The 22,093-nt window shown below is 37.1% G+C and overlaps 2 protein-coding genes across 11 annotated transcripts in view; one reads left to right on the forward strand and one right to left on the reverse strand.

Moving 5' to 3' along the window:
* Positions 1-71: 71 nt before the first annotated feature.
* Positions 72-3,622, forward strand: plac8l1 (PLAC8 like 1). 3 transcript variants are annotated; one of them, XM_088603987.1, is made up of 5 exons: positions 72-536; positions 1,218-1,275; positions 1,640-1,799; positions 2,190-2,326; positions 2,642-3,622. In XM_088603987.1, the coding sequence occupies exons 3-5, from the start codon at positions 1,673-1,675 to the stop codon at positions 2,771-2,773; spliced, it is 396 nt and encodes a 131-aa protein (XP_088460113.1). In that variant the 5' UTR covers positions 72-536; positions 1,218-1,275; positions 1,640-1,672; the 3' UTR covers positions 2,774-3,622. The 3 variants fall into 3 exon arrangements, with proteins under 3 accessions (XP_088460113.1, XP_088460114.1, XP_088460112.1); XM_088603988.1 differs by lacking the exon at positions 1,218-1,275; XM_088603986.1 differs by lacking the exon at positions 72-536 and having other exon boundaries at positions 844-1,275.
* The window catches only part of sh3rf2 (SH3 domain containing ring finger 2), a 33,367-nt gene continuing 14,730 nt past the window's right edge, over positions 3,457-22,093 (reverse strand). For 4 of the 8 annotated variants that reach the window (XM_088603976.1, XM_088603974.1, XM_088603977.1 and 1 more), the window contains exons 3-10: positions 21,292-21,561; positions 17,279-17,569; positions 10,731-10,864; positions 9,106-9,276; positions 7,674-7,930; positions 6,885-7,207; positions 6,285-6,562; positions 3,457-5,044 (exon numbers count right to left, since the gene is read on the reverse strand). In XM_088603976.1, coding sequence (XP_088460102.1) covers positions 4,834-5,044; positions 6,285-6,562; positions 6,885-7,207; positions 7,674-7,930; positions 9,106-9,276; positions 10,731-10,864; positions 17,279-17,569; positions 21,292-21,561 — 1,935 coding nt within the window. In that variant the 3' untranslated portion in view covers positions 3,457-4,833. Of the gene's footprint in view, positions 5,045-6,284; positions 6,563-6,884; positions 7,208-7,673; positions 7,931-9,105; positions 9,277-10,730; positions 10,865-17,278; positions 17,570-18,437; positions 18,502-21,291; positions 21,562-22,093 lie in introns of all 8 variants that reach the window. The other 4 variants (XM_088603982.1, XM_088603978.1, XM_088603981.1 and 1 more) reach the window with 4 other exon arrangements.

Raw genomic sequence — 22,093 nt, forward strand, 5'->3', positions numbered from 1 at the left:
TTATCTTACCCATGTTCTCACTGGGGCTCCCATCAGTAAAACCAGATTGAGCAACAGCATGCATGTTAGAGGGTGCAGTTTTTACACCTTGGTAAAAACTTTGGTGTGCACCACATTATTACATTAGAGTTTCCTTTGATTCTCTCAATATTATTCTTGAGGTCCTCCTCCTACAGTACCTAAAATTGTTGCCAAGGACCATCTCTTTTTTTGTGTAAAGAAGGTATTCTATATACATTGTTTGCCAAATGTATTTTTCATACAGTATACTCAGTTTTGAAAAGCATCAACCCAATTGGCGGAGTTTGTTTTGACGACTGAAAAAGACAAAGACGTGCATTTTCATACTGCACGCTTGCGTGGCTTTTAAGCTCTCGCTTGAACTGGCCAAAAAAGGTGATGTGATCTATTTGAGTGCAGGCAAGTTGGAAGGAAATGGTTCAGTAAAAATACCACAACTGTACGTGCTTATGTCTCGGGTGCTTTGAGTAGTTACCTGCAATTTGTGAGGAGCCTAAATATTTCTTCTGGTCTGTGTAAGTCAACCCTCTTTTTTTCCTTTAAAAAAACTGTTTTATTCTTAAATATTATTGTCTTAAGTGTTTTATTAAGTATATTTTCTATAATTTGCACTTAAGATGTTCTATGGATAATTTCACTGCTGCTACTGTGTAGCCAAACATAGTGCACGCTGGCCTTATTGTCTCTGCAAGCAAGGATCTTGTCCCTGATAATGTTTCTGTCTGCTTCAGCTTTCAGTTATAGAAATTATAATAGTTCCACTTCACTATCTCTGCTTTTCAAAAAATAAACTATTCACTAACTATTGTGAATATTGTCAAAGCAAGTCTTCTTTTTTATTGATTAACAAATGCTTGGTTTAGGCTTATTTTTGTGCAGTAGTCTCTGCTTTTTCAAATCTGGTTTTCTTATCTGCACTCAAAAATCCATAGGATTGTCGCTTTCTCCATGTAAACTCAAGAATGTATAAGGGGCAATATGTGATAGTCTGGTTATTTTTAGTTTTTTATATATTTTATACAATTAGTCCCCTAGAGAAGTAGAAGACGTGTGTTATCTTCTGCGGCCAGCCGTGAGAATAACTCAACATGGCAGTTGTGTTATCGGTTGAAACACACCCTGTTCCTAGAGGAGACTATCATTCTACTCTTCTGTTCATCTCACTGCTCCCTTTTTCTCCTTATTTTCTGTTAAAGGTCTGTGTCTTTAGAAGTGCAGTTTTTCTGCTAGTGAATCTGCAAAACCTTTCATGAAGTAAGTGGTTTTTTGTTATTTCATGCTATATGACATAGGCTTGTTTTTTTCATTAAATATTTGTACAGTGTATGAACTACCTGTTAAAATGTTTGCTTACTTCATGAAATTTTGTGTTGCAGTATATTAAAGCTGACAACAGCAAACTTAAAGCAGAACTGATAATGCTAGAGAGTTGTAGTCAAACAGCAATTTAGTTTTGCTCCCTTACAGTGTTAGATTTTCTTCAGAGTTTCTTGAGTACCACCTTCAAATAAGATTTTTCGTGTAAAGCATCGTTTGTGTTCTAAAAATTTATTTTATTTGTCTAACTCAAAAGTCTGAGTCTGAAAGAATGATGTTTCACTACCCTTTGGATTTGAAGGTTTAATTGATTCCTAATGAATTGAGCACCACCATGGCCGAATTTCCTGTCGTCACTCAGCCTGGCCTGGGAGTCACCACAACAACCATAACCACCATAACACAGACAGGTGGAGACTGGAGCACAAGTCTCTTCAACGTGTGCAGTGACAAAACTGTGTGTAAGCAAACTCTATTGATTCAAATGTATTGATTCAGCAGGGCCCTGTAGCAGTAGCATTTGGAAAGTCAATAACCTTAGAACGACCATTGTTGGTTTGCAAGGGCAACATTTAAGATATAGTAGCTTTAACTCATTTTAAAATGTAATTTCTGGATCGGAGGTAAGGGGAAGGAATTGGCGTGAGTCTTACAGCAGTAATGGAGGGGATACTGTACATGAAAGTTAACCTATGTCCTTTTTATATTTAGAAAAAAAAACAGCTGATGTTTTCTTTTTTTAATCTGTTACTCTGTCCCCCTTACTGTCTGAAAGTACATTTTTGACTCTGAGGACATGGCTGAAAGGGTTTTCAAACCTGGTTATTTTCAGCTTTCTGGTTCATTTGTAGGTCTGGTGGGTGCAGTGTCTCCCTGCTGTTTAGATGTCAGTCTTGCCCATCAGTACGGAGAGTGCCTGTGCTTACCAATGCTTCCAGGATCTACATTTGCAATGCGTGTAGGGATAAGGGAGAAATATAAAATACGGGTAAGGCTGTTTCACAGACCTACTGTATATGGATAGGACCGCCATGCTCAGGAATGCATTTTCTAGTAGCAACATAATTACTTTGTCTTTTACTTAGGGCAGTTGTGTAACTTTTTGTAGTGATTAGACAGGAAAAAATAAAACATTATGGCTAAATTCATACTTCACACCACACTACAGTATATTACATTAGATTGCAGTTATAAAGCCAACTGATTTGAAGTTTTTGGAATTTTAGTTCTTCAGATAAGTACAGTGTGACTAGACCACCACAGATGCTGCTACAGACCTGTTTTCCTCACCCATCCTTTTCAGGGAAGCGCGTGTGAAGACTGGGCTGTGGTGTACTGTTGCTATCCGTTAGCTGTGTGCCAGATGATACGAGAGTTGAAGCGAAGGCTGAAGTCTCAGACGTACCAAGTGTCGACAGCTCTAGACAGCTCCTGATTTTCCTGTTCTGTCAATTGACCACTGCTTTCCTGTGTTGAAGGTTAATAACTCAATTTGCGGGTCAATATTTTTTTAAATTTTCTTTCATTTTTTTATGTCAGCAGTTTTGAGTGTTGTTTTCTATTGCTGAAGGACCCCTTTTCAGGATTCTAAGTTAAAGTAAATCAAACTTACAGTAAGTGTCAAATTATTGCACAAAATGCTGCCGCCAAGCATGAAATATTAAAAGCAGAGCTGCAGACCATTCTCTGTCCAGTCTAAGCACTGGCAGAACAGATTTTTGATTTTATACACTGCAGTACCAGATCTCTGGCTGAGAACACTTGATATACTGTATTTCACAAGAAGGGTCCTTTCTTTTATGGCCATGTAAATCATAAATTTGCTAGAAGAAGGATCATATATTGTGATCCTTGATTTAGCTAAATTAAGAACCTTTTTTGACAATTACCTTGCGGCTTTCAATTCCTCTTATGTGGCTGACAGTATACCCTGGGAACCATGATTTAAGAAAGTTCTTGACAGTTTTGGTTTATAATGTCAATAATTTACACTTTTAATATCCAGGTGTAGAATGTTAAATGAAAAATAAAATTGTAACATATTTTCATAAGGTATAAAATTGACTGAAAAACTCAAATATATCAGATACGCTATAAACCATAAAGTACAAAATCAGGTTGGGAGATATCATTTTATTTTTCATAATTAATAAAGATATATTTCATTTACCATCAATGAAGCATAATAGAGGAGCAGTCCAAGAATCAAGTTAAGGAGTGCAAAACTTTTGTACAGTTTTACCTAAAAAATGAAGTCAACACACTGACCAACAGTATTTACTTTTATGCACTTGATTTGTCATCATTAACCTTATATTATCCAATGTACAGTACTGATAGCTCTTCACTCCTCTGAACCAAAACAGTTCTCCAGTATCCGCTCCATATTGTGTTCTGTTCTCTGGTAGAAGATAGTTTTAACATTTGGATAGATACGGTATATGGCACATGCAGTAACTTAAATTCACTCTAAACCTTTAATGATGGCACACATTAAGAATGGCACATTTCCTTGGTATGGGAAAACTTTAAGTACTTTATTGTAAAAACCTGTCACACGGTTTTTACAGTAAGGATGGGGGTATCGTTATTTTATTCTTTCTTAAAAATATTGCATTGTTACTTTTAATAATTCAGAGTTTCCCAGAGTACCTTTTCATAAATTCATGATGATGAAGCTAGGCACAAAAGGCTCATATTGTCTATAAAGCCTACAGTCTGTACTGAAAAGAATGACATGCCTTTCAATTTTCTTTGAAATATTGACCCAGTTATGGATTTTATAAAACCTACTGATCTGAATATCCAGACAATTATTGGAAATGCGTCATTAGAATTGTTTACACTATATAGAAGGCTTATATGCATTTTCTAAATTATACATAAAAATGTTATTGGACTGAAGCAATAGTCCTGTATACAACATTACAATATAAATAAACCAGTGTCCAGTACAATGCTAAAACATCAAATGTTGTGCATACTGTAGTATGAAAATCAGGTGCAGTTTAATATCCCTCAATCAGTGTAATGTTTGAAATATTTGGAAGTCACCTGGATCTTATTTGTCCAACAGATTAAAATTTATTTAGCTCTTTATGAATAAACTGACAATGAAGGAAAGTTTGTCTGGTGCTTTGACTAAGAAACCCCTCAGCAGCGTACATGCAGGCAATGCCTTGCTTCAAAATTGTAAAAGATTTGTGGGTGACCTATGTTAAGTCTAAAATAGAAAAAGTTGTGTAAAATGTATAAACCATCTCTTTACCAATGGCAGTAATTCAATCAATCATCAGCAGAGTTTAAGCATACACTGTATGCTTTTATTTGCAGATTTCTGCCTTTCATCTGCAATATTTTCACAAAGACTTAGACTACACAGTAGTGTTCTAAAGTGATAAAGGGCTACTTTTTTTAGTATTGTGGAGATGTTTTGTACAGTGTTCTGTAACTAACATTTAGTAAGATGAGTACACTCAGTGCATTCTATACAATTTAATTTTGGCAGGTCTCTTGCTGACCATTAGTCAGCTGTTTCTCAAGAAAGTCCAGGATATTGCACTGGAAAAGCCCTGTTTGTCCACTCTTTTCCTGGGTTACAAGGAACCGTCCATCCTGTCGTGTTTTTTGTACCAGCACTGATTCCCCATCCTTCAGGTTCAGCTCTGCATCACACTGAGCTGCATAGGGCAGTACCACTCTGTACCTGTAACGAAGACAGAAAATACCTTGCTTTTAGAATACTAGCACATACCGCATGCATTCATGTTATAACTAGGCTTGCTTCCTTTACTAAGTCTATAATGTTGCTGCACACAAAACACTGTAAAAAACACCAGTCTTTAAATCCTTTGGGTTTATTATAATTGCTTATTTTACTCCACTTAACTTCTCAAAGCAAGACAGCACTTGGCAAATTGAAAAAGGATCTTTACTTTCTAAAGTTAATAATGCAGCTGAGATTCATTAAGATTTCTAAATTAAAATATTTTTTTAAAATGCAAGTGTTTAATGAAAAAAAAAGTCCCCCTTTTTTAAGGCTAAAAAGTCACAGTGATTAAATTTTCCACAGTCACTAAATTAAGTGATTTAAGGACCAATTTACCAAAATGTGTAATGAATTGATAATTATCAGCTTAAACAGAAAAGGTTTCAGACCTCTGATAAGATCAAGAAAACTAGCATGCGTCAAAGTCAGTTTAAGCAAAACAATTTTAAAAGTTAGTGTTTCATTATATTATTTTGTGCGTGGCAATAATCTAAAAGTCAAAAGTAGGAAAAGCTAAAGCTTAGTTAACTCTACAATGTGCTGCTTGTTACTTTTGTTCACATTAGAGGGCTATTGTGTTTTCCAGGTCATATTAAAACTCAGTCTGTACAGTGAAACAACGCTGAAATAACTGTGGGTGAAAGTGCATGTTATGAAATAATCCTAACCAGAACAAATAAAATGATTCTGATTCCGACAATGACTAATCCAGTGAAACTGATAATAAGAAAACAATAATTAAAAGCCCTTCAAGGACCACACCTTAGCTAACCCTGATCTGTCTTGTTTGTAGCATGTTGGACTAGTTTAGTCTTGCTTAAAGTCCAGCACTGCAAGAAGAATAATTATGTCTTAACTAAGTATTGCTGCCCTCTTATTGTTTCTCTTGGCTTACATCCTCAAATGCAACTCATTCAAAAACAGAGCTTTGAATGGGGAACTGTGTCAGCACGCGTTGGCTGCAAATGAACAAGCAGAGGTTAATTCCACACTGACAAGCAAAAAGAAAAAAACATAAGATTTAGACTGTGGTGCCTGTTTCAGGTGTTGCACCTTTAGTTTTAACTCCAATGTGGAATTAGCCTCTACTTTTTCCATCAGAAACAATCCATTAAGTCCAGAACCCTGTTTTTCACACTAGTAAACAGCACTGGTGCAATTAAATCAGATGTACTACCTGTTAGCATTAGGTTGGGACACTGAAGTAGCGGGCCTCTTGCCCTGCAGTGGGGCATCTGGACTGGAGATATCTGCTGAACTGCCCTTCCTGTATAGTGGTATCTTGCTGTCTGAGCCCCCACGACTGTGGTAGCCAGCAGGAACTGGGTTGCCTCTCTGGTCCTGTGCAGACACTCCTGGCCTTGTGGGAAGGTTTGTCTGTCCTGCTGGTGGCTGGGAGCTGCTTCTTGTTGAGGGAGGAGAGTCCTGGGTCTGAAATCGCACTGTTTTTGTAGGCTGCAATTAAAATATTTTGTTAACTATGTTTCCATTAAGAGAATAAAAATGAAAAAAAAAATTGAGGCTATACAGTAGTTTGTTTCTTTTCACTTTAGTATCAATTAGAAAAAACAATTTAAAATAACACTGTTACAGACTCTCCTTAAACCACAACATTTTCATTTTTGACAAATGTGTATTGTTTCAGAGAAAAATCTTTTTTTAAGAATGTAAATATATTAAAATAGAAAAACGTATTGTTCTTAAGTTATTGTTCCCGATAACTGTGTTGCTCAGAGCTTGGGAGTGGCATATCTTAGTTTAGAGTCAAAATAGCTACCTTTTCTGTATTGTATTTGTAGGAGTCTGGCTTAATCAAAATGGAGTGGGGAGCTGCTGAAACTGATTTGCTAGGCAGCTCTTTAGCAACAGACTCTATGGCATCCAGTAGCACAGAGCTGCCAGCAGTGGGCGATGTTGTCTCAGAAACCCGGTACAGCATCCGAGCAGCGCTTGCAGGCTGGTTATGCCTCATTAGAGCTGTAACAGGTGCAGAGGCGATGTTGTGTGTCTGCACTGTGATCCCGGAGGGGTGAGGCTGCTGGGGCCGAGCAACCAAAGTGGACGACTTCTGGAAAGAACTATTACTCTTTACCGATGATCCTGACAACACATGAAAACATTCTTTCAGTTTACTGCCATATGTAAGGGGCTTTGTGAAACAACAAACTAGTTTAATCATATCTCATATGAGTATGTACTGAAACAAACTGTGCTTCTTTACAGTGGCTGGATCAAAATGATAGGAACTTGATTTAAATATCCCAGAAAGAATGCAACTGTGTTTAATAGATATTGCATATTGCTCTGCGGTTAGTATTCATACTTTCATAAAAAGTATCTAGGGCCGAAAGTATTTTTTACTTTCTAATGCAAATTATTCATAAGTCTTCAGACTGAGGAAAATTAGCTGCATGTTAAATTAACATATATCTAGGCCAAGCTTTCTCAATAGAAATGTACTGCATGATCCAGGAGAAAAGGCTTTTTGCATTGCCTCTAGAGTAAGGAGCCGCACAGAGCTCCACCCTGGCCGATGCCTGTCGAAGCTTGCTCCCATTGTGCTTACCCCTCTGAGGAGCAGTGAAGGCACGCCTCACTGTGCCTCTCCCCATTGTTCCTTCATGCTGGGCTGCTGCTCTCGCTGCGCCTGCTGACAGCACGAGGGTTGGCATGGCAACAGAGTGTACCTGGAAGTCTGGCCTTGTCGTCCCATTTGGAGTAATTCTATCCAGGGCAATCGCTGCGACTGGAGGTTTAGTCGTCAGAGACCTCTTTCCGGCCTGAGCAGGGACTGATTTGAGGTCAAGGAACCTGGCAGATGTTCTGTTTTGAGGTCAATAGCATTAGAGGGTTTAACTGTTCGAGATAAGCACTTACAATTGCAGTAGGAAACCATTCTGATTTAAGTAACGAAAAAAAGTGCTTTGAGAAATTTCACTTTGTGATACATTATTTTCATTCACAACTTTGCTCTTTGTATGCTCTTTCATAGTTTAATCCCTTAATGAAAGAAGAACCTGCTTTGCCTGACTGAGGGCTCAGAGAGGCAGACATAACTGTTAAAACCTGTCTAGTAATTATCTGGATTACAGATTTGCCATTTTACTGTGGGAACAATTTCAGTATACCATAAAATGTAGACCATGGACTCTGATAATATACTGTAACTTTTATTAAAGTAAATAAGAAAAGACTGATAGTCTTGTCTATCACACTATTTTTTATAGATCCAAATTAATAATCTGTTACAGAGAGTGGGCTTTTTAATGCCGCTATATTTGTTGCATTTCAAAGATGTTTCTCTTTGATTTATAAAAAAGGTCTCTGAAAATTCTCCGAAGAGTATAACAACAAATAATGTTATTATTTGGATAATAACATTAAAATTGCAGAAGGACAATTGGCCAGACATAAGCTGCTTAAAATCAGAAGGGGGACAGGCTGATTTCCCCCTTGCTATTATGTCCTACAAATGCTATAACGTCAAATTCCACTCTTCCCACATTTTCAAAGTGTGACCATATTATCTGTATGCACAACAGTAAAATACTTAACCTGAACTACAACAGAATCCATTGGAGAAGGTGTGGTGATTATTACAGGTCAGCCAAATTCAGCTTTTTGTTTGGATTGTTTTTAACTGAACAGATCAAGAGAAATCATAGGCCTGATAATGTAGGCTGGTTGATTTTGTGGCCAACTTTAGGCATGCCATAGACATGAGGATTTATCTCTGAGCAAATGTTTCGTTCAATATTCTCTATATTAAGCCAGAGATACAATTTCAAACAGCTCTTGGGTAGACTATAGTTTATTACCTCAAAAAGCTGGCCGTGTTCCAAAGAGACATCACATATTCCTGACATTATTGACAGGGAGATACATGCACAGCCTAATGTTACATTTTATCTATGTACTGGCAGTAAGCATAAGTTTTGATCTTCCCTAGTGAGAGCACCGTATCAATCTATATAAAGCCATGAAACCTGTTATCTTACCTCAATACTGGGGTGACATAATTGCCAGGCAGGATGCCCACTTTCCCTGTTCTCAGAGACAGGCCTCTCAGCCACCCCTCCTTGAATTTTCCATAAACCCCCACCATCTCTCCCTTATGGAGCTCCAGCTCTTCGGGACGACGGGGGTTGTAAGAGGACAAGACAGCACAGCTACAAAACACACATCAAGCATCAGAGGCCACTGCCCTTCTGTAGAGAACCCACAGCACAGCCAAAACGTATCGTGCTCCCTTAAAATAATGAACATCTATTTGTTTCATTTATTAAATGAGCTCAACTGTCATAAGTCCTACAGAAATTAAACCTTTACCTAATTTATGATCAATTAACCATTAGAGAAAGGATTACAAAGTAGACTATTTGTAAAAACATTTAACTACAACACGTTGGAGATGTTTCTTGGGAGCAATACCTATATTTTACAATACACAAGATAGTGACAACTAATTTACTGTAAAAGAACAGAAAAGACCTTTTAGAAGGTGCTAAGAAATTTGTCAGAAAATTATTTCCAAAGAAGCTTTTAATATTAGAAGACAGGAGATTAAGTGATATATTGACATTCAAAAAATGACTTTATATAATAAACATAAAAGGCTACAGTCATATTCCATGTGGTGTATAATGCTTTTGTAAAGGTGAAAAGGAACAGCTAAGAGGTATATTTTTATTCTTTCATGGAAAGAGAGACAAGGGTGTAGGTAGGTGATGAACTGCTGGGGTGAATTATGGATGATTCTTCTCAGTTTAAAAAGCAAAAACAAATTCACTTTTTAGCTCATCTATAGTAAGGAATGTAGAAACAAATTCTTAAAGGAATCACACAGTTTTACATACAGCACTAGCTTACATGTGACACTGGGTTGCAATATGTCAATTGGAGTATCCTGCATCAGCTAATGATGTCATTTCTTGGTTTTTGTTATGCGAGATTTCCTTCCCAGTACCCATAGTGCTCACTACATATACAAATTTTGTACAAATAGTATCACTGCCTATACTTATGTAGGCCATGAGGCAGAGTGGCACTTTTGTAAACCGACAATGGCACTAGCATATCAATATAACATTTTATTAAGTAACTTTTTAATTTTACACAAAAGATGTTAATCTATATCTTGTATCATTCCTTGTCTTAACCCACTTGTTCCTTAGTGTTTCCACAACACTATTGAAAATGCATTCAAATTCATGTCTCTAGACATAAAAATTCATAGTATATGGTTGTTATAATGTCGTTATTGAAAATTGTATGCCTTCTTTTAACTATTGTTTGGATGTGCATTTTTCTGCAAAACGTAGGCACACAGTATAAGAAACAGACCGCACCAAATATCCTAAGGCAGCTATAACTAAAAAAAGAAATTACATTTGTTAAACTGTGGAGATTTTCAGCACAGCCGATTTAACTCTCTAATTTGGCTATGTTACAACATGCTTAGTTCTTGTGCATTCCTCTGAAGGAATCATCACCAGGTTTTTCCAGCCTGTAATAAGATCACCCTTCTTAGTGAATTCAATTCTTGAATTCTTTAGGGAGTTCATTCACCAGGACACTGTGTCCACATGGCATTTTACACATTTAAATGGTCAGATTTACTTACACACTGATGGAAATTTGCTGCCTTGAGTGATTATTCTCTGCAGAAGTAGCATGGGACTGTGGGTTTATGAAAGCCATGGTGAAAGCAGGTGCAGAATCTGCGACAATTGTTCCTTCAACAGGACTGTTAGGTACCTAAATCAAACACATTAAAGAGGGATCATTTTCTTAATGTGTTTGCTATGCACTCCTTATCTGCATCATACACTGTTCAAATATAGTTACAAATACTGCTGTTAAAAAGGTTAGTCAGAGTTAAGCAGGACTTGCATTTTATAGGATTTAAACAAGGTAAGTAATGGATATTTTAATAAGAAGAGAACATTCTTAAAATATATAGCAAACAACCTAAAAGGAAAATAGTTCAATGCGTACATTCTGAGATTTCAAAATGTCTTGCAAATTATAAAACAATAAATTCTGAGGAATTCAGTCAATAACATTGTTCATCTTACAGATTTGTCTTTGCAGGAGTTACCGGTGCTTTATAAAGGCCGTAGAAAAAAGCAAACCATTTTCTAACTGCATTTTTTAACAGAAATTCCTAAAATTCCTGGTGTACTCCCCATACAAATCTATGACACTTTCCAAAATAGAGTGGTTTACAATTTCGCCATAGTGAAGGAAGCAATGCTTGAGAAGCAGTATTTCCTGGATACAGAAAACAACAAGATATATTTCACAACACCTCTGTGTTTCACATCCCTTAAGAAACAATGTTGGTGAATTCAGCACAAGGAAAAATCCATCTGTACATTTTCTAACTGGTTCTTCAAATTCAGGGTTGCAGGGAAGTCAGAGCAGGCAATGGGTGCAAGGCAGGATATACTCTGGATGGGATGCCAGTCCATTGCAGGGCAATCACAACGACTCTGGCGTGAGTGTCTATTTATCCAGAAGCCAATGAACCTACCAGTATGTTTTTGGAATGTGGGAGAAAACTGGAGCACCAGGAGGCAACCAATGTGAACATGGGGGAACATGCAAACTCCACACAGATATCACTTCAAGTTTGGAATAAAACCCAGGGTCCTATTGCTTCAATGCAGAAATGCTAACCTCTGTGCCTCCCTGGATGTCAAAATCATTATAAAGTTAACAAAAATAACAAAGTAAAGAATTGGACATAGCCTTCAGATACAGGTATAAATAGGTTTACATTTTCCTTTTATTCTTGAATTTTTTCCACATTCACATATTCTTATTCTAATTATCATCATTTGTATGATTTGTTATAGTTTTGTGGATCACAAAAATCTCAAAAGAATAAAGCAATGACTTGTCTGTGCCCCCTTTGCTTTGTCAGCAACAGGAAATTGGAAGCACTAATATGTCATTCCCAGAAACCTTAAAACATTTCAGGAAGAGAGGTGAATTGATTTTCTACTGTTTCAGAATAGACTATCATTAACTGAACATGCTGTTCCTCATTCTTGCTGATCAGACCTGAGCTGATTTTCTATGAGGAAAGAAACAATTAAAGTCACCAAAAGAGAGTTAAAATAAATGATCTGTAAATACATCTCAGCCACAGGATGTGTTGTGAAGGATGTGTCTAAGCTGTGTATGGTGGGGGGAAAAATCATGGAAGAGCCACTATAGTGGACCCTTTTGTTGTTATTGCTCCACACTAAACCCAGTTTTCCCAAGGCTGAAAGCGGGAAAAGCTACTGGTGACTTGTAAGTATATCAGACAAATGCATATACTGTAATTGAATCACAAATAACGGTTTAAATTTTTTATGTTATGGACACTGGAAATGCAGATAACCAGGTTTTATCCTCTTATTTACAGAACATAAAGCTCCCATACTGTACACATAATGTGTTCTTAATTCAGTCCATGTTCTCCTAAAACCAGACAAAAATACAAAAGAAAAAATTTCCCCAATACTAGGTTCACACCAGAAAAAAGACTAATACAATTGCATTATATGCAAAAGGTTTTTAGGTAGAGGCTATGATGGTAGAAAGACACAATTGTAGCATGATGCCAGTGAGCACAAATCCTTCTGCTAACACAGATGAAATAAGGTTGAAAGCAAATTCACACAAATGTAATCCAGTCCAAGCAATCTAGAGGTAAAGTCAATGAAAGAGAACCAGATATTAAATTACATGTTTGTACTGGTGTCGATCCCCCTGTATGACTCAGAAGATATGTTTTGGTCATTGTGGTTTTCTATCTCAATATAAATCAGAAAGATAACAAGCAGCATGACCATTCAACATGGTACACTTCAAAAAGAATGAAGGGGATGTGCATGTGTCTGACTTCCAGTCAACATGAGCATTAATCATCTAAGGTCAGCCAGAGAATACTGTAAAAAGTTTCTGACTAATTTTATTCTGGACAGGTGCAACCAACATCACATGACTGAAAAAAAAAACATTGAATCCCAGCCACCCAATTTCTTGACCTGGTGAAGTACTCTTTTTCAATCATGGGACACACTATTATACTGTACATGCATTAACTGATGATGGGCAAAGTTTTAAAAAATTACTCTGAAAAGTGAAAAGACCTGCATCAGACCTATGACAATTGGGTTCAAGCTGGAGTCACAAGTGTCCCGGACACATCTATGAGAAAGTGAATGACACATGACGTTTATAACGAGAGTGGGCTTGACATCTACCCAGTACTGGTCATCTACAGTACCTCAATCTTTGAGGAAAGTTCACTTTGCTAACATTTTAAACCTTACTAGAGCCAGAAACTCACTGTCTAAAGGTCAAAAGACACAGCTATCTCCAAGATGAAGGCCCATTAAAAGAAATTTTACCTTGAATTCAGTATGCTAGTAACAATTGGAAATTTTTACACATTGTACAATGCAATCTCAATGTAATGATTAGATAAACTGATTCAAGCACAACAATATGAATTGACCATTAAAGGAGACAAGAGTGATATGCCTGTAGAATAAAACATACAACCTATAATATTCATAAAATACAGCTGACTTTTTTCTATGATATGTTAACACCCCACTGTCAAACCTCACAAATACAATTGAGAATTTTCATTGTTTCAGGGGATCAAGGTCATTTAGTGCATGCACTGTCAGCAGGCCTGTAACACAGACATGTTAATCACTATTTTCACAATCCCGTCAATCTTACATTATACTGGATATGATGTTTCAGCAAGATCAGCAGGACAAAATGAAAGACGTTCCTTAAAAGTCTTAATAGAAATGTTATTCCCTAAAGGTTCAGGGAAAAAAAACTGTTTGGGAATGTTTTAATGTTGAATAATGATTGCTTTTTAAGACAGATTACTCAGCAGCTTGCTTGCATTGGGATCAGCAGACATGACATCAATGCAGAAACATCTTACAGCTACAGTACAGTATACATCTCCTGATCAGGATGAGGAGCTGAACTGAAATAGGGTTTGACTATTTATAAAAACAGTCACCAAGGAGGTTTTCCTTATCACTGGGGTTCAGTATTTATAATCTTCATCTGAAAAACGAAAATTGAAAAGACATTTTGCTGACTACTACGGCTCTTCAAAACCAGCCAAACTTAAATTTGGTATAAACTGCTGAGAAGCAATAAAATTACCTTGAATGTGAGTTCAAAGCCCAAGAAATCAACATGTGATTATTTTACACCAAGAGATGTTTTCATTGAAAGTTGTAGCTGTGAACTACACACACAGGTAAACAGAGGTTAAAACCTTGAAATATCTACTAAACGAGGGAACAGCAGACATGCAACAAAATGTCTGTAGAATATTGTTTAAACCATTTTTGTAGTTCACAGCAGAAAACTACAATAGCCAAAAAGTCTATTAAGAATAAAAAGTTTATAAGTAAAAGTTGAGATCACTTTATTTTAATGCAGCAGAAAGCCACAAAATTGAAGACCTTTAAAAGCACTGATATTCATTCTTCTACCTATAAAATCTCTACGATTTACTGTCAATAATAATTGCAGCAACAAAAAGCTGAAAATGTAAGTTGAATTCTTACATTCAGCATGCCAATGCAGATACACTAAAAACCATCCTGGTTTCGATACTTTAATGGCTCCTTAATTTCTTTGCACTGCACACCATTCTATCCATGTATCCAGTTTCTAACTGCTTCTTCCAATTCAGGGCTGAGGGGGAGCCGGAGTCTATCCAAGCCTATCCTACACTAGCTGGGTGCAAGGCAGGGCACAAATTCACACCAGTTTTCCCAGAGGCCATTTAACCTTTGCATGTCTTTGAGGGAAGTACTGTATGTCTTTGCACTGTGGGAGGAAACCAGAGCATCTCAGACTTCACGAAGACAGCAGTCCAGAGGCCCAGCGCTGCGAGACAGCCATGCTAACACTTTACTGCCTCCCCAAACCATTCTAGCACAAGAAATTTGGTTGTATTCATTATAAACACACTTATGCAACAAAATGACTTTTCTTAGACTGTAACATGTTCATGGGAACTTAAGAGATGTACTTCTTGCCTATCTAGCTGTCTAACTTAGATTGACTAAATCCCCTTTTCTTCACTCACTCAAAGCTTTATTAAAAAACAAACCTACTACTGTATATATACTGTATATACACATCGTATTGCGTTTTCCAATTCTTACTGAGGATTGTAATTAAAATGCAGATAGCTTTGCAGACTGTAATGTACCGACGAGAAAACAAAAGTGGCCTTTTTCCCCAACAGTTTCTGACAGGCTGAGAGTATCAGCCCTAGGATTTGTTGGCAGCTTTTATTTTTATTCCACTAGCAAGTGTCCCTCCCACGCTATTTATGTATCTCTGGCATACATGCAGCCCTGTGATATTGTATTAGCTTGTCTCCAATTTCCCAGTTCTTTACAGTAATTAATAATTAGCAAGACAATTTGTAAATACTGTAATTCTTTTGACCAAAGAACGTAGAAATGCCAAGATTTCTACACTTTAAAAATCTTACTCTGTGGATAAATAAAAAATAATATTGTTTTTGTTTATACCGATCTTCCTTCATTCTTCAGGAACTTACAAAAGGCAACTTACAGTAACTGTTTTTAAAGAAACAGTGAAATAATTATATGAACTACATTAGGCAGCCAATCATCTTTGTAATCTATATTACACCAAGTTAGCTAAAACAGAAGGATGGCTAGTTTCTTCAGTCTGGCTTATACTTCACCATACTATGTTTTGCACCCTTTCCTTGTTAAGTGAAATTATAGTTAACTCTCCAAAAAGTGAGGCTTGGATGTGTACGACATTTGACTTGTATTTACTCTTTGCAAAGCCTCACATTTATCTTCACATTTCAGGAAGTGCTAATTGACTATTCACATCAAAAGCTGAACTAAAGAAGAGTTGCATTAGTGCACTAGTTTATTTCCTCCTTCTTCTGTGCAACACGTGAAACCTAATTCCCTAGAAGCGGTGCAAACCTGGAGCAAGGCGGAGGTGGAGAAGAGAAATTGCATTGTTAGAGGAACTGGGATAAGATCTCCACATAATTTTTCATAATTTTTTGGTGGCTGGAAACCTGCAAATTGCTTATTTCAACCCACTGGCTTTGACAGATAAAGCCCACTACTCAATCCGAAATGTAATTTGAACCACTTATTTTGTTTTAATTGCCGTTCTGTCCTAAGTGTAACGGCTGGAGCTTTCTAGGCCTGCACAATTTGCCTGCTGATCTTTTGGAGTGCTTTGACACATCTAGGCATAAATGAATGTTTGATCAAGCAAGGCGAAAAAGAATAAAGCACTACATTTATGAGAGTATGATTGAGCTTTTCAAAGGCTGAGTCTCTTGCAACTGGTGAGATTTGTGTCTGCTGTCAAGGTGAAGGGAAAGGCCTGGATAGACTGTCAAATTATGCAATGTTTAATATACTGTGTTTAATTTGGATTATGTACAAATGTGCTTTATTTTTGCCTGGCCCTATCTCTGTCTTTATCTTTTGCCTCCATAAGCTGTTCCTAGACTCAACAAAATTGACATATTTCATATGTTTATCACCATACTTCAATGAGTATTGCCTCCAACCACATTCTTTTTGTTGTTCCATATACAGTACAACCTAGAAAGAATATGAGGGCAGTACATCCACTAGACTAAGAAAGCACTGCCGATTTATGAAAGTACAAGTTCGGTAGTTGCAACAAAGATAGTTTAAGAAAATGAATACACTGTATTTTAATACTATTCACAGATAAATATTGCTGTTGCAGATATGAAATGCTCTCAGCTCATACTGTATTATCTTCTAGAAAAATTTTTAGACCATATACATCTGTCACTGCCGTTTAATAGCCATCATGAGAGTATGCTGTATCTCATAACAATACACATTTTCTTACACATATTTAACTCCTTCTAATTTTAGTCTAAAAACCATTTTTCAAACAAAGATTTTTTTCTCAAATCAGTTTATGTATTTTTACCACAACAGACAACATTCAGGAAAAATAGTTTTTTTCTGAAAAATCCTACTACCTGTAAGTGTATTATTCAGCTCCAGAGCATCAGATATTTAGGCATGTCTCTGGAATCTTCCCTCCCCCATCTTAGCACAACACAGCAAGTGTTACCTGTGAGTCTTCTGGGAGACACCTGCTCAGCTGTGTCACCAGAGCAGGGTTGCTAGAGCTGCCGAAGGTGGGAGAGCTGAACTCATGAGGCTGACGCTCCACCGAGGGGTTCTGGGATAGCCTGTTCAGCTGATTCAGGGCGTTGGTCATTAAGAGCTCCCTGGGACTCCGCGGTTCTGTGCTGCTGAACGTGTGGCCAACCACAGCGCTGGTCTTGCCATCCCCAAATCTGCTGCGAGTTTCTGGAGAGTCGTTTGCCTTTGCCGTCTCGGTATGCTTCACAGATCCTGTCTAAAAATATGCAAAACAAAAAATGTTGTGACTCCTTTTATTTTCCGAGAGAGACTTTTACAGGACAAACTGCATTTCATATTTTACCATCTGCTCTTCTGCTACTTTCATCTTCTCTCTACTTTCCGTTTTACCCGATACCTTTGGTTCCCCAGCTCTTTACAGAATCTTTAGGGATTTAGCTGATATGCTATCTTGCCCTTTCATTTACCTCTGCTCTAAAAGTCAAAGCTAATTGAGGGTGGCAGGGCAAGCCTTGTGCTGTTAACTTAAAGAGGCAGAATGGACTGACACATATAACTAAAACAGGCAGTCTGGATTGATGCATTCCCTTAATGTGTTGGTGTGCCACCAAGGGAAAAAAAAAGCATTTCTGTGTCTTAACACGCCAGTTCCCAGCACTGGTCGAATAAAGCGGTCTCTGTGATGCATATAAAGATAGCAATCACTGAAAATAATACCCTTTTATCTGAAATTTGGCAGCTGTTGGTAAATGTATGGGCATTGATGACTTCCACTAGCATTTCACCTGTCTTGGCTCCAATAGCACATAACAGCACAGAACTTAGAGCAAAGTGTATTCTGTCTTTAACATCACTTTTACATGAAATCTAGCTCTTTGTGACTGCTGGAAACTCCTCATTAGCAGAATGTATTGAACGACTGTAGGCATATTTAGTGAGGAACAATGGCATTTCTTTTTTACTTTTTAAATGACAAATGTGTCTATTATGGAGGGAGAAAACCAATGATATCGTAACAGCTGTAGATCATTTTACACATGCTGTGTGAGAATGAATGGTGAGTTGCACAAAAACTGCTCTTATCATAAAAGCAGCAGGGTGGATCAGCTCATCTTGTCAATTACCTCCAGGAGCTGGGAACAAATCCAGTTTGGGGAAAACAGCAGAAAACTCGATCTGATCCGATAGCTGTGAAAGGTCACATTGTAAGTCAGCAGTTTTTCTGCGCAAGGTGTCTACTAATAGGATGGAGGTGGGGAGGTAAGCAAAAAAAAAATCACTGACTGGCAAATTATAACATCTCCATATTCTGTCATATTTGTGCTTCCAAACTTATTTGTAGCATGTGACCTACAGTATATCACTTCATCTATTATTGAAATGACAATAAAATAACAATCATCCGCCTACCATCGACATTCTGTAATTGGAATTAGCTTGTGTTTTAAAAAAACTAAGCCTGTGCCTATGCTGTAAACCTTCAATAGAATACCTAGAAGATATCATACTGTAGCACATGCCTCAATAAGGTTTCCATGTATCAAATGCACTGCAACAAGTAACTTATGTTTTTTTTCTAGAACAAAGAAATATAAAAAAGAAAAGCTTTTTCAGCTCTTACTGAAACAGTTGGTTCAGCAGATTCCATGAGGTCCAATAATGTAGGAGGGTTAGATGAAGAATTATATAAGAGCTACAGTAGTAAGCTACAGGCTGCATTACTGTATATTTTATACTTCTATTGGGTTTTGAGATGTTACTGCAATTGGGAGACTCAGACAAAATGGTCTTTGTTGAACGATCACGTTTCCAGCTTTGCATCCCTATATGTCAGAAGTAATGTATACTGTATATATATACAAGATGTTGTTCAGCTGCAGCATCTAAAACTGGATGCAAGGTAAGATGATGAATAAATGATTAATACTGTGCTTACCTACAGTATAACCCTGATAGATCTAATATAGCTTACTAGATTTTTTAAGCTAATGTGATTAATTTAAATGAATACACTTTACTTATTCTAGGCTTTAAAAGTCACCCTTAGCAATACGGTATCTTTAAAGATCACTGAAGAGATTTCAATTAATTGGATGGTAATGTAGCATTTCGTACTGACAAAAATGCAAACACTTACAATTGATCTTCAAAGCACAGAGCTGTTTAGAATTCAAATAATTATCTTCTAAAAACAGAATTTTAGGGAACTGACACAAGTAGATTATAATGTTGCTTGATGCAGTGAATGCCTAGAAATCACTAATCATGATTTGTTAATCAAGCTGCTGTTTCTTTGACTGTAAACTGAGGTTTATAAACAACGTTTTTGAGATTTAAAATGTATACTTTCAATACAAAAAAACACCTGAACACAGCAAAAAGCACAAATATTAACTTCAACATACCAAACTAAGCTATGTATAGTGTTCACGCAAAGTTATCACAAGGCTCTTGAGATGATTTGATTCGAGATAGTCATCTGTAATTCTGACATGATACAAGACATAAACTCAGATGAGGAATTACTGCAGACTAGGGGGTTTGAACACCAGAGCTGCAATATCCTCAGCTTTCCAGAAGGATGAATTAATTCTAAAAAATCTGCTTATGCTAGCACCCACAGCTAAAACATAAGGATGCTTTTAGTACTGAAAGTAGTGGAGGGTCGTGAATCAGGCCCACGTAGCTGGTAGGTAATATTAAGAATGTCCCACTGACTTATAGTTATATGCCTCAAATCCTCACCCAAGAGGCAACTGGTGTTTTGATAAAGCTGAATGCCTGCGTTGCTTCACAAATAATAGTTTTCCATTAGGTGAAATGATTACAGACCATCTATTCTGATTCCAACCACAAAAAAAGTTTCTCCAATGCTTCAACAAATTACAGAGTTACAAAAATATGTGCTCTTTTCACACCCTTAATACTCAGATCCTTCGTGTCAAACATCCTCATTAACAAACTAGTTATTTATAGTTAAGAGTCTTGGATGAGCACAGTATTCTGCCAGTGCACTTTCATTCTCAAATACTGCATATTAGCAGGTATGATAATCAAAGCTGTAAAAACCATCTATTTTAAACAAAATGCATGTCTTGCCTTTTCAATTTTCCCAGTGCAACAGACACGTTCATCCCAGTTTTTAGATTATGTGATGAAATCGCATGTGCTTTTGGGTCTTCTTTTCTAAAATAACCCACCACTTAAAAAGCTTCAGGGAGTTTGGGGCAGTGAGAAGACAAGTATTTTACATGCCGCAGCAGGAAGAGAAGACAAGCACTCTGCCTCATTTTTCACGTTTTAATGGATTACATTAACTGGATGATCTTCAGCCTTGTGTCCAGCATCACAACTGACAATCATTAATGAGCAAAAAGTAACTACTCATGATTTAACATGAGTCTCTTTTATTTCGGGGTCTAAAAAAAGGGCTAAGAGTGATTTTTCAGTAAGCATAAGCTGTATTTCTTATGATCTGTCAACAGACATGACCTATTCATAATCTAACTGCGAAACTGAGATTTCTCTGTTGACTTTTTAGAAACATATACATATTTGTACTATATATGCTCATTTTATGTCTACACTATTTTATTCTTCACTATATGTTCTGCTTTAAACATAAACGGAAGCACCTGAACACATTAAACTGACTTGTGCTAAAAGTGATGTGGCATGTTTCATATGCAACCTTCTTCAAGAACAAGAAAATACTTAAAAGAATAAACATGAAATCCAATGAGAACTCAATCTCATTTTCTATTAATCATTTCTATTAACAGACTTATTTGCAATAGCAGTGAGTTCTTATTTTGACACCCCAGTCCAATTCACTGAAAACAGAATTGCAAACTAATCTGGGGGCCTGAAACACATTCTGTAATTTTTGATTTTCCACACAGGTGTAACTGGAAGGCAACACAGACTGAAAATCAAATTAATATAAATATTAACATATGTCATTAACCAGTCACAGACCTTTGGAGACAACAGGGTGATCTTATTTTCATCCCTGTCCTTCCCCCCCACGTCAGCATCATACGAAGGTCTCGATGGGCACAGGGCCTGGGGCAGCTGGTTGATGACTTGCACAGCACTGGCAGGGAAGAGCCCACTGGTCCCATTGGCTTCTCCGTGGTACCAGTTCTCATCTAATTTCTGCCGCAAGATGACGAGGTCCCCCAGTTTAATGTTCAAACCTCCAGGTATATTTCCTCTGTAATTATATAAAGCCCGTGCGCATGGAACCTAGAAATTAAAGGAGAAAACCCATTTTTTTAATTATATTTCCTAACCCAAGGTTCATAAAATATATTATTTTTCCCTTCCCTGAGATATACTGGACAAATATTGGCTGATAAGTAAAAGAGACAAATCAAATATCCATCTTGGACTAGGACGGTGGTAGCCATTTAAACATACAAGGGCATTTTATGCTTTCAGAAAGAAAATAAGCATAAAACACTCCTCGGCTCTGAAGTTGAGGAAAATCCAGACAGGCTATTCAAAATGTATGGTCTTTCCAAAAGGGAATGTTTGTGGTCTTCCCACTCAGACAGCAGCTGTGGAAACATCAGCCCTCCCTGGCTCTGTCTGTGGTGAATTAAAGCTGTTTTCTTTGCTCAGGACATACCACACACGCAATAAAAGAACTGATGCTTGGATGAAGCCAAAAATGTTAACAACTGTTTTGGCGACAGCTGACAGAGGAAACCCTGCTTGTGCTTGCCTGAATTGTTTTCAGAAGGCATTTACTGTATACAAAGGTTAGGCTATTCAG

Source organism: Lepisosteus platostomus, chromosome 13, assembly GCF_059453375.1.
Source record: "Lepisosteus platostomus isolate fLepPlt1 chromosome 13, fLepPlt1.hap1, whole genome shotgun sequence".
Classification (NCBI taxonomy): Eukaryota; Metazoa; Chordata; class Actinopteri; order Semionotiformes; family Lepisosteidae; genus Lepisosteus; species Lepisosteus platostomus.

Coding starts and splice junctions, on each gene's coding strand:
- plac8l1 (XM_088603987.1), top strand. CDS start 1,673: ATGGCCGAATTTCCTGTCGTCACTCAGCCTGGCCTGGGAGTCACCACA. Junction 1,800..2,189: donor GTGCAGTGACAAAACTGTGT/GTAAGCAAACTC, acceptor GTTCATTTGTAG/GTCTGGTGGGTGCAGTGTCT. Junction 2,327..2,641: donor GGGAGAAATATAAAATACGG/GTAAGGCTGTTT, acceptor CATCCTTTTCAG/GGAAGCGCGTGTGAAGACTG.